This window comes from Myodes glareolus, chromosome 9, assembly GCF_982192425.1.
Source record: "Myodes glareolus chromosome 9, mMyoGla1.1, whole genome shotgun sequence".
NCBI classification, from domain to species: Eukaryota; Metazoa; Chordata; class Mammalia; order Rodentia; family Cricetidae; genus Myodes; species Myodes glareolus.
In genome coordinates, this window is record NC_142034.1 from 19,769,224 (window position 1) to 19,780,469 (window position 11,246).

The following is an 11,246-nucleotide window of genomic DNA, read 5'->3' on the forward strand; positions in this document are numbered from 1 at the left end:
AGGTAGAACTCTCTTCTTCCAACCAAACTCAATTTCACCTCAATTTTTTCTCATTGCCTAGGTGGCTGACCCAGTTGTGACGTTCTGTGAGACAGTGGTAGAAACATCCTCCCTCAAATGCTTTGCTGAAACACCCAATAAGAAGTAAGCCGGGGGGGGGGGGGGGGGGTGGCTGGAGAGATGGCTCAGCGGTTAAGAGCATTGCCTGCTCTTCCGAAGGTCCTCAGTTCAATTCCCAGCAACCACATGGTGGCTCACAACCATCTGTAATGAGATCTGGTGCCCTCTTCTGGCCTTCAGGCATACACGCAGAAAGAATATTGTATACATAATAAATAAATAAATATTAAAAAAAAAAGAAGTAAGCAGGGGGTGGGGGCAGGGAGAGCAATAGGGGACAAATAGGAACAAATACAGTGGCGGGGGTGTGGGGAGGACGCCAAGAAGAAACTCATTACTCTGTACACTTTCTTGTTTTTATGAAGCAGAGTCTCATACTGCAGCTCAGGCTGGCCTGGGGCTTGTTGTGTCTATCTTCAAAAAAAAAAAAAACAAAATTAAAAAAAAAGATAGAGAGTATGTGGAAAGGAAGATATCCAACATCAACTTGGACACACGTGTACATGTAAACACACACGTGCAAATGCTCAAAGGACGAAGCAGGTGTGGTGGCAAATGGCTGCAGTCCCATCACTTGGGAGGTAGAGGCAGGAAGATCAGGAATGCTAAGCCAGCCTCAACTATATAACAAATTTGAGGGCAGCCTGGGCCATGTGAGATTGTTAATTTTAAGGGGAGGGAGCATAGTGGTATACAGTGGTACGCACACCTTTAATCCCATCACTCAGGTAACAGATGTGGTTAGATCTCTACATAGAGAGCTCCAAGGTCAGGGCTACATAGTGAGCCCCGTCTCAAAACAACAACAACAACAACAACAAAAAAAAACAGGCTTGGTGGTTTAAATCTGTAATCCCAGCTCTTGGAAGGCAAAGGCAGGAGGATTGCTGCAAGTTCAAGGTCAGCTCCATCTATATAGCAAGTTTGAAGCCATTTGGGGCTACACATATAACCTCATCTCAGAGGAAAGAAAGAAAAAATGATGGAAGCTGGGAACGCTGTACCTTGTACCTGGAACTGACAGCCTCACTCTCCCACACTCACTCAACCACAGCTTTGGGTGGGTTTCCTGAGACGGGGTGAGGGCTGATGAGATGCTCGAGTTTACTCCAGACTGTCGCCCTTTCTGCTCCGACATTCCTTCCTGAGAATTTCCTAGCTGTCGTATCAGCTTTGGAAAATTTGCCCTACATATTAACTGGTTTTTTTGCTTGTTTGTTTGTATTTTGGGGTGTTTTGTTTTGAGGCAGGGTTTCTCTGTGTAGCCCTGGCTGTCCTAGAACTCACTCTGTAAACCAGCCTGGCCTTGAACTCACATTGATCTGCCTGCTTCTGTTTCCCAAGACATGCACCACCACCTGGCTGCTTTTTGTTTTTTAATGGATTCTTGAAGTGGAACCCAGCTCCTCATACAGCTGCCGGTTACATTCTCCAGCCCCAGCCTTATTTTTCAAGAAAGCAGACAGAAGCGCTGGAGGCATGGTTCAGTGGTTAAGAGTGCTTGTTGCTCTTTCAGAGGGACCAAAGTTTTTTTTACTTTTTTCTAGCACATACGTGGTTACTCCCAGTCCCAGTCCAGGGTATCTAGCACCCTTGTCTGGCTCCTTTGAACACTGCACATATGTGGTTCATGTGCATAAATGCAAGTAAAATAACTCATACACGTTTAAAAAATAGACAGAAAACAAAGAAGATTGGTACCCTTTGCTGCCCCCTGCTTCTAAGTCTTCCGTGTCTGTTACTGTCTCAGAGGTCTGTGTTGTCACCCCTGCTCATCCTTCTGACTACTCCTGTCCTTTCTGACCAGGAACAAGATCACCATGATTGCCGAGCCTCTTGAGAAGGGCCTGGCTGAGGACATCGAGAACGAAGTGGTCCAGATCACCTGGAACAGGTTAGACAGGTTCCACCTCCAGGGCTCCCACTTCAGCCTCTTTGCCTGGTCCCTTGCCGCCATCCATCCTTCTTTGCTGTTGTCCTGGATATGACATGGACAGAGTGGGTTACTGTCTTCCAGAGAGGAAGGATCTATGGCCCAGGAGCCACTTTGTCCTCTTTCTTCCAGAAAGAAGCTGGGCGAGTTCTTCCAAACAAAGTATGACTGGGATCTGCTGGCTGCCCGTTCCATCTGGGCCTTTGGTCCTGATGCTACAGGACCAAATATCCTTGTGGATGACACATTGCCCTCTGAGGTAGAGTAAACTGACAGGCTGGGAGGCCCGTGGCAGTGTTTGCCTCAGAGTGAAGAAACTGCCATGTCCTTCCCTATTGAAAGAGAACCTTCTCACAGCCCTTCTTTTCTCTTCCTTTTGACTTGGTGGCTGTTACCTGTGGGCTGCTAAGGAGGCCTCCTATTTCTGTGCAGGTGGACAAGGCCCTTCTTGGCTCAGTGAAGGACAGCATTGTTCAAGGTTTCCAGTGGGGAACCCGGGAGGGACCTCTCTGTGATGAATGTAAGTCTACCAGCCGCCTCCTGGCTCCAGTCCCCAGACACTTGCACCTAGCCACATGAGGTGATGAGTTAGGGTTGGGTTTCCCATCTTTGGAACCCAGCAAGCAGGAGAAGCAACTTGGGATACACTGAGCTATCCCAAGCCTGGGCCTGCCTCCTTCCTGCTCCCTTCCGATCTCAGTGCCATCATTTGGTCTAACCCTAAATGAAGGCCTTTCTAAACTGGCATTTGCTCTTGATTCCTCAGTAGAACCTGTCTTTAGTGTGCTGAAAAGAGACAACACGAGGATTTTCAGGCGGGAGTGGTTTATTGACGCAGACTGGATTACCTAGGACCAATTCAATTTCTAGAATGTAGTCTGTGTCCAGAACCAGCACATAGTCTAAGGAAGTGTCATTGTCATAGCATGCTGAATCAAATGTTAAGTCCATGTTCAACTGTTTGCTACTGGCCTGTGATATTTGTATCATATCCTCAGTGTAGCAAGTTACCTTGCTGTTCTCCCATGCCCTGTGTCTAGCCCCAGCTCTCCTATCTCTGTTTCAGTGATTCGAAATGTCAAGTTTAAGATCCTGGATGCAGTGGTTGCCCAGGAGCCCCTCCATCGGGGTGGAGGCCAGATCATCCCCACAGCTAGGAGGGTGGTTTACTCTGCCTTCCTCATGGTAAGTGGACCTGTCGGGAACTGTTGGCTTCCCTGAACAGAAGAGTAAGTGGAAGACCAGGTAAAACCACAGAAGGACTAAGAAGATCCAGAGACTCTTTATGTCCTCACTCAGTCTTCCTCAGGCTGAGCCCTGTCTTGGTCTGTTGCAGGCCACTCCTCGTCTGATGGAGCCTTACTACTTTGTAGAGGTCCAGGCCCCTGCAGACTGTGTGTCTGCTGTTTACACAGTCCTGGCCAGGCGCAGGTGAGCAGCCTGTTGTTAGGCTTGAGAGCAAGAAGCCCCTTGATTGCCGAGGGAGGGAAGGAAGAGGTGGCCCCAGCCATAGCTTTCTCCACTTCCCACTCCAGAAGCCCATCCAGCTTGTTTTCCACAGGAGGTAGAGAAGAGTTGAGGCAGCCCCTAGCTTTACACAGGCACAGCTGGGGTTTCTCCCACCCTACCCACCCCAGCTGCTGGGAGAAGTGCCAAAGTGAAGCCGCGATGGGGTGGTCCGTGGGGTCCCATCTCTTCAGTGTCCCTGCTCTTGCCTCCTCCCCAGAGGTAGCTGCCCAAAGCCCATTCCCTCTGCAGAGAATGTTCCATTAGGTCTTTCTTTGGTGCTGGGCTAGGATACAGAGAAGGGCCACAAGACCCATTGCCCTCTGCTTGGGGGCTGTGTACAACTGAGGCCTTGACCTTTGTCTTTCTCTCTCAGGGGGCACGTGACCCAGGATGCACCCATTCCAGGCTCCCCTCTCTACACCATCAAAGCTTTCATCCCAGCCATCGACTCTTTCGGCTTTGAGACTGATCTCCGCACTCATACCCAGGGCCAGGCCTTTTCCCTGTCTGTCTTCCATCATTGGCAGGTGAGGAAATTTGGCCACCTTGGCTTCCCAGTTCAGCAGACTTCCCTCCTGGCCAGTTCCCCTTCTGTCCAGGGTGTTCTCTATGACGTTCCACAGCCTGAACCTTCTGGGTAGCTACCTCAACTCCCTGAATTCTCTCTGTGCTCCAGATTGTACCTGGTGATCCTCTGGACAAGAGCATTGTCATCCGCCCATTGGAGCCACAGCCAGCTCCTCACCTGGCCCGGGAGTTCATGATCAAAACCCGGCGTAGGAAGGTGTGTGTTCTTTAATCCATTGCCATATCCCTCCACCCCCAGTCTCCACAGGAGTGGTGTGTGGCTGTTCTTCCTCCTGGAGGGCAGTGTACTGCTGTGTGGAAGATCAGTGTCTACATTCCTCAGGTCAGCAGAGCAGGGCACAAGGGGAACAGGAGCTGTAACAGGACCTTAAAGGAACAACTCCTTGAACAGTCTAGATCAGCCTTCCTCCCCTCACCCCGTGCTATTACCCCTCCTGTGGAGCTCACCCTAGTGCCTGGCCCTGTTCTCCACAGGGCCTGAGTGAAGATGTGAGCATCAGCAAGTTCTTCGACGATCCTATGTTGCTGGAGCTTGCCAAACAGGATGTTGTGCTCAATTATCCCATGTGAGGGCCGGGCCGGCAACTCCTGCTCCCTGCAGTGCCTGCAGCTCTGGACTCAAGCTGAGACCTGTGGAACTGAGCCTTCATGCCATGAGCATCTAGGAACTGCTACAGGCCGCCCTGAATAACCCAGAAACCTCCGCGCCAGTGTCCCAGTGAGGAAGGGGCATCCTTCTGTGGCCTCTGGCTCCATTCCCAAGGAGCTGAGGAGCTTAGGCCCAGGGAAGAAGAACGAGAACAGGATGACAGTATTTAACCCCAAGGGGCCTGTCTTCAGGATTTACATGGAATTTTATTTCTTACAAGTTCAACCTTAGCCATGGTTTCTAAATGAACAGAACATTCTGACCTCTGCCTTGGTCGCTGCTTTTGTTCACCCTCACCCCACCCTCTGCCTGTCTAATCCAAGCACTTAGATTCTGGGTACGTGATTTCCCATGAGGTATTTGCCTCTGGTCCCAGCTGCAGCTGCCTTCCTGACTGGGTCCCTAGGGGGGCAGCCGTGGTGGAAGGAATGCCTGTGTCTGATTCAGTGTTCCCATGAGCCTCAGTGCCCCTTCCCAGCCCCCACTTTCCCATTCCAGGCTGCCTCTGGCTAGACATGAGATGGGCAGGAGTTGCTGGGACCCTGGGAACTGAGGTTTGTCCTCCTCGGAGACTGCTGCACCTTGAGTCCCTCTCCCTTAGTTGGGGTCAGAGCCCTTCGGTTCCCACCCATTGTACTGGGCCCACCCTCCAGCTGCCACAGTTCCCTTGCTCTGCTCTACTTAGGAGTAAGACTTTTAACTTTCTTCAACATGGCTTTATTAGCGCATACAGAAACCGCTGGGGAATTGGGCCGTCCAGCCACCTCAGGGGTCCTCCTTCTCAGGATCCTCTGACACCCTCTTGATGTAATCCCTGTACATTGTGTACATGGCACCTGCGCAAAAAGGAAGGAAAGTGCCCTTTGGTGTCCGACCCCTAAATACTTCCCCCATCCTTCAAGGGGTCCCAGTGGCTCTGCTCTCCCTGCTCATTTTTCTGCCCCAGACATCCATGCACTCTGGGAGAGCAACTCCTCCGAGTTTATAAGCACTTTGCTGCCTATTCTGCACAGAGCAGTCTGCTGAGTGGACAGGTCAAAGGTGGTTCTTACGCCTGGGGAAACTGAGGCCCAGTGAAAGGGACTAGCCCACAGTCCCAGCTCACAAGTAGCTGCTGCTTCTTCCTGTTATCCCCTCTGGGGAAAATTCATGAAGCAGACTATCTTCATACTGTCCCGTTGCCCAGCGGCAGTGACCAGTGGGGACCCTGAAAAGGCCTCAGCATAGGGATTCATCAGGGAATTGATGTGGAATCTAGTGTGAGCACAAGGACTTGCACTTTGAACCACTTAACTGAGGACACTCTACTTTGTCCCCCTTCTTCCTCTGACCCCCACATGCTGCTTACCAAGCATGATCGCACCCACAGCACAAGCCTGTGCTGCCACTCGGGTGTGAATCAGATGTATGGACAACTTGGTGGGACCTCGAGCCTTCAGCCGGTAAATCCGATATGCGGCTACCACCAGGCAGCCTCCTACACCTGTCGGTGGAGAACAGAATCACTAGGCTTGTGTCCAAGTTCAGGGTCTCTTAACTCCCCTCCGAGCTTGCAGGTTGGACACTGGGATACTAAGATTCTTCGATGCACCAAAGTTTGGAAGTTTCCTTCCAAATGAATGACATTTTTAAAGTGCCTGTGACCCTCATGATGCCCCTCCCCCATATGCAGGAGGTTTGTTGTCATGACTACACCCCCACCTAAGCTTCTCCACCCACTTCTGGATCCCAACTCTTAGTACAGGTTTTCATGTTCTAGACTGGAAGGGAAATCTTGGGACAATCCCAGGCTGCCCATCCTGAGGCTGTTGTTAGCACTCTGTGTCCCGATGTTCCCGATGTACATAGCATTCAGTCAGCTGCCACCTCTGCCCATCCAGACTTATAAGAATTTGTTCCTTGACAGGCGCTGGTGACACACACCTTTAATTCCAGCACTTGGTGTGACAGAGGGACAGAGGCAGGTGGATCTCTGTGAATTCGAAGCCAGCCTAGTCTACAGAGTTCCAGGACAGGCTTGAAAACCTGTCTTGAAAAATTGGTTCCTCGTGCACCAGGTGGACCACTTGTGTCCTTTAACCATGCCCTCATTCTTTAAAAAGACCAAGAATCACAAAGTCCCAAGAGAGGAGGCATCCACCCCAACCCTCTTCTTCCCCAACTCACCTATAGGCACCAGTGGAGACTCCCTGGTCTTCCTTAGGAACTTCCCAGACAGGTTGTCCTCACCCTCAGGTGGCACCCACCAGCCCTTGTTAGCAGACATGATCCCAGGTCCAGATGGTAGCGACCGTGTGCCTAGGCTTCTGCCCAGCCCTAGAAGGAGGAAGTCCACAATGAGGATGCTGATCTTGGTCTCCAGGGGAAGGAGGATTACCTGCAAGGATCTTACCATGCCCAGCACAACCTGCACTTGAGAAGCTGCGCCCTCGGGTGTGCTCTCTCAGGTGTTTGGGCCGCTGGCGGCTACTTTCCTCATGTCCTTAGCGTCTGCCTCCTTTCCGGCTCATCTGACTTTACTGTTCTCTTCCTGCTCCCTATCTGCATCCCTATGGGTGTGATCCTCTGGCCAAGAAAAACAGCTGGGAAAACCCAGAGTAGACTGGAGCCGTCTTTGAATCTTGGGGCTCTCTTGGACTTGGATCTGTTGACAGTTGCTCCTAAGGGAGCTACAGAGCAAGATCCGACTCTAGGGAGCCAGAGCTGCTCCAGACAGATGCAACGCTGGTTAACTGTGTGCCTGGAGCAGATGTCAGTGATGAGACACTGATATATTTTGTACCTCAAGACTAAAGGAACAAATTCTGGTCCTCAAGCTGCTCACCAGCCTATTCCTTTCATCCTAATCTCTGTGAACCCCTAAAAGTGCCTGCTCTGATCATCGCTAAGTCCCAGCCCTCGGAGGAGGGATTCAGCCAATAGGATGCCCTCTGAGTCCAACTACAAAACAGAGACTACCTGAGCCAGCTCTTCTCGGTAGCCCGAGTCTCCAGCATCCCCGTGCTTACCGTAAGAGATAGACGGCTAGAAAATGGAGCATGAACAAACAGACCAGCGCTCAGTATCTGCTGCTTTGAATCAGCCAACACCCGACGCCAGATTTGTCACTATGGGGTCAGGGAAGCAGTGTCTTTGAAGTCGTGAAAGCGGGGAGGAGAGAGAACAGGGCATCAGTCTTCCTCCCCACGCCCCCATCGGCCAACCGAGCTCCAGACGCAGCAAAGTGAGGGTAGACCTGGTGGAGGAGAGACCTTAGCTAACGTGAGCCTGTTTGTGCACACGTGTGACTGCTGCTGTGGAGGACCAGAGAAGCAGTGGTGGGCAGCGCGCCTGGGTCCTGCTCCAGGGTGAACTGTTTAAGGCACTCTTAACGAGCAATGTGACGTATATACTTCAGTTGTAGGATTTTTCTGGTCTTGGCTTTGGTCTCCTTTTGAACCAAGCCTATAACCCCAGCTAGTTAGGAGACTGAGGAAAGAGGCTTGCACACTCAAAGCCAGCCTGGGCTACAGAGTGAGTTCATGTCTAGCCTGGACAACTGATTCAACCTATCTCAAGAAAATAAATAGATGTGTGGATGTACACCTTATCACCAGCTCTAAGGAGGTGGAAGCAGGTGAACTGCTGTGAGTTCCAGGCCAGCCAGGGCACTAGACCCTGCCTTGAAAAAATAAGACAGCCAGACAGTGGTGGTGCCCGGGTTTAATCCTATCACTTAGGAGGCCAAGGGAGAGGCAGGCTGATCTCAGAGTTCAAGGCCATCCTGGTTACAGAGCGAGTTCCAGGACACTCAGGGCTCATGGAGAAACCTTGTCTTGAAAAAACAAGAGAGTTGAGGACTTAGAGTACAGCTTTAGTGGTAAACACTTGTTTAGCAAGTGGGAAGCCTTAGGTTCCGCTCCAGTTGTGAGGGGCTGGGGGATCAAGAGTCTTTTTGTTGTTCAAGACAGGGTCTTAGGATTTAGCCTTGACTGGCTTGGAACTCATAATGTAGACCAGGCTAGCCTCCAACTCACAGAGATTCACCTGCCGCTGCCTCCCAAGTGCTGGAATCAGAGACATGTGCCACCACACCCAGTCAGAATCAAGGACTCGTCTCAGGAGTGTGAACCAGCTGGGATGGTGCTCACCTTCATGGCAGTCCCTTGACATGACATGAGTGTGACTCTGTCTATGCCAGGTGTTTCTGTTTCAGACCTGTCACTGAGGAACGGAGCTTCCTTCCGAGACATCAGATTACTTGTCCAAAGATACACAACTAGTAAGTAGTGGTGTCTTGATCTGTCCCATGTCTGACTGCCTTCAGGGAGGCCGGTTAATCTGAAACCCTTTCTCGCTTGTCCATCCTGGCATCCCTGACTAAGAAGAAGCAGCTGTTGCTGAGCCAGTGGGGACAGGTGAGGACGCACTGTGGAGGGTCCCGCTCTCTCCATGCCTCACAGCCTCTGTGTGCGTGCATGCTTGTGTGTGTTCCCCAGAGGAGCCTCTTTCAGCGCTGGCAGTGTGTCCAGCAGCTGATGTCCCTCTCTCTCTCCCTAGCACTCACTGCTCTGTGAGTAGGCTCAAGGTCACAGCAAGTCCCCAGGGCCTTCGCATATCCCCAGTGTCCATGAGAACGCTCCTCTCGGTCGTTCACACACACTCCTATGCAGCCTCTCCACGTCCCCACACTGGCCTGAGTTCTCAGGAGATGCACGGTCTACTCTCTCCTCGTGTAAGCTACAGACAGGAAGTCGCATGGAAGGGCCTGCAGGAGACAAGACAGGGATCGTGATCAAATTCAAATCGTTTTAAAAATGGACGGACAAAAGGCTAGAGACATGGCTCATTGCGCAAGAGAGCTTGCTCTTGCAGAAAACCCACATGGCGGCTCACAGCTGCCTGTACAGCCCCCTGTCCCTTCTGGCCTCCATGGGTACAAGGCTTATATGTGGTGCACAGACATACATGTAGCCCCTCACATATGTACTTAAAAATAAATTACTATTGGGCTGGAAAGTTCAAGATTTTGAGTTTGAAACCCAGCAGCCAGATCTGGTAGCTGAAGACTGCCTGAAAACTCCAACTCTGGGAGATCCAAAGCCACACTTGCACACACCCATTTATGTGCATGTGCATGTATATGCATGTGCACACACACACATGAAATGGTCTCACTCTGACGCCCTGGCTAGCCTGAAATTTGCTATGTCCACCAGGCTGGTCTTGAACTCAGAGTGCTCCAACTGCCTCTACTGAATTAAAGTGCTGAAATTAAAGGCATGTAACACTCTGCTGAAACCTTAAATATTACTACTATGTGAATGAATATGAGACGCATGTGTGTGAACATGTACATGCCACAGAATATATGTGGTGGTCAGAGATTGATTCTTTCCTTCCAACTTTTACATGGATCTGGGGATCATACTCTGCCAGGCTTGGTGGCAAGCGCTTTTACTCACTGGATCATATCTTGAAAGGCATTTTGGGATTTTGAGAGAGGATCTCACTATGTAGCCCAGGCTGGCCTGGAATTGTCGTGTACATCAGGCTGGTCTTGAACTCGGAGATCCCTCTCTGTCTTCTAGGTGCTAGGATTAAAGTGTAAACTACAAAGCCAGCTAATGAGATGCCTGACATCAACCTCTGACCTCTGCATACAACTGTGCACAGTGGCATGTGTGCATCCACACATATTCTAACACACACATGCGCACAGTAGCATGTGTACACCACACACATGCACACAGTTGTGAGTGCAGCACACACATTCTAACACACACATGTACACAGTGGCATGTGTGTACCCACACACATATTCTAACATGCACATAGTGACATTGTGCACCCACACACATTCTAACACATGCACATGAACATAGTGGCATGTGTGCACCACACACATTCTAGCATACATGCACACAGTGGCATGTGTGTACCACACACATTTTAATATACATGCACAGAGTTATAAGTGTGCACTCACATTCTAACACATACACACACACAGTTGTGTGCACCACATTCTAGCACACACACAGTTGTGAGTGTGCACCACACACATGCACAAGCAGAAGTGATGCTTCTTCTGCTATTAAGCTATTGAAACAATGGACTCCACAGAATGAAGATTTCTCAGGAGTCCCACAGTGGAGGAAGGGAAAGTCTAAAGCCCTGGCTCTGGCCAGAGGAGGAATTTACTTGTGGAAGAGATTTTATCCAGTTCTGACAACATATCTGACCACCTCACCAGACAGACCTGAACTAAACAAGGACAGGTGAATAACATGCTAGACACCACACCTTCACTAGGACCACTCAGTGATGCAGACTTCTCCCCTCCATCTAAACTGAAGCTTCATTCCAGTGCACAAAGATGGCTGTAGGGGTCACTGGACCCCTACATTCCCTTTTCTCAGCATGACCATACTGAATAAATTTCCTCTCATCTTTTGTCTAGTCCTC

The 11,246-nt window shown here is 50.5% G+C and overlaps 2 protein-coding genes across 6 annotated transcripts in view; one reads left to right on the forward strand and one right to left on the reverse strand.

Annotated features, from left to right (window-relative positions):
- The window catches only part of Eftud2 (elongation factor Tu GTP binding domain containing 2), a 43,837-nt gene extending 38,776 nt beyond the window's left edge, over nt 1-5,061 (forward strand). For both annotated transcript variants that reach the window (XM_087909916.1, XM_087909917.1), the window contains exons 20-28: nt 62-144; nt 1,928-2,014; nt 2,186-2,312; nt 2,486-2,573; nt 3,120-3,238; nt 3,390-3,484; nt 3,936-4,089; nt 4,239-4,346; nt 4,625-5,061. In XM_087909916.1, coding sequence (XP_087766042.1) covers nt 62-144; nt 1,928-2,014; nt 2,186-2,312; nt 2,486-2,573; nt 3,120-3,238; nt 3,390-3,484; nt 3,936-4,089; nt 4,239-4,346; nt 4,625-4,720 — 957 coding nt within the window. In that variant the 3' untranslated portion in view covers nt 4,721-5,061. The remainder of the gene's footprint in view (nt 1-61; nt 145-1,927; nt 2,015-2,185; nt 2,313-2,485; nt 2,574-3,119; nt 3,239-3,389; nt 3,485-3,935; nt 4,090-4,238; nt 4,347-4,624) is intronic.
- A 432-nt stretch (nt 5,062-5,493) lies between these two features.
- Nucleotides 5,494-7,963, reverse strand: Higd1b (HIG1 hypoxia inducible domain family member 1B). Of its 4 annotated transcripts, none has more exons than XM_048445840.2 (4): nt 7,808-7,963; nt 6,966-7,115; nt 6,148-6,282; nt 5,494-5,635 (listed from the first exon to the last, which is right to left on the reverse strand). In XM_048445840.2, the coding sequence occupies exons 2-4, from the start codon at nt 7,063-7,065 to the stop codon at nt 5,565-5,567; spliced, it is 306 nt and encodes a 101-aa protein (XP_048301797.1). In that variant the 5' UTR covers nt 7,066-7,115; nt 7,808-7,963; the 3' UTR covers nt 5,494-5,564. The 4 variants fall into 4 exon arrangements, with proteins under 4 accessions (XP_048301797.1, XP_085551990.1, XP_048301798.1 ...); XM_085695864.1 differs by lacking the exon at nt 7,808-7,963 and adding an exon at nt 7,758-7,798; XM_048445841.3 differs by lacking the exon at nt 7,808-7,963 and adding an exon at nt 7,207-7,636.
- Between the last annotated feature and the right edge of the window lie 3,283 nt (nt 7,964-11,246).

Excerpts from the sequence above, each read along its gene's own strand:
- Higd1b (XM_048445840.2), bottom strand. The coding sequence starts at position 7,065 with ATGTCTGCTAACAAGGGCTGGTGGGTGCCACCTGAGGGTGAGGACAAC. Across the intron at positions 6,283-6,965 it reads GTCTCCACTGGTGCCTATAG|GTGTAGGAGGCTGCCTGGTG; the intron begins GTGAGTTGGGGA and ends CTCCACCGACAG. Across the intron at positions 5,636-6,147 it reads TGTGGGTGCGATCATGCTTG|GTGCCATGTACACAATGTAC; the intron begins GTAAGCAGCATG and ends CTTTTTGCGCAG.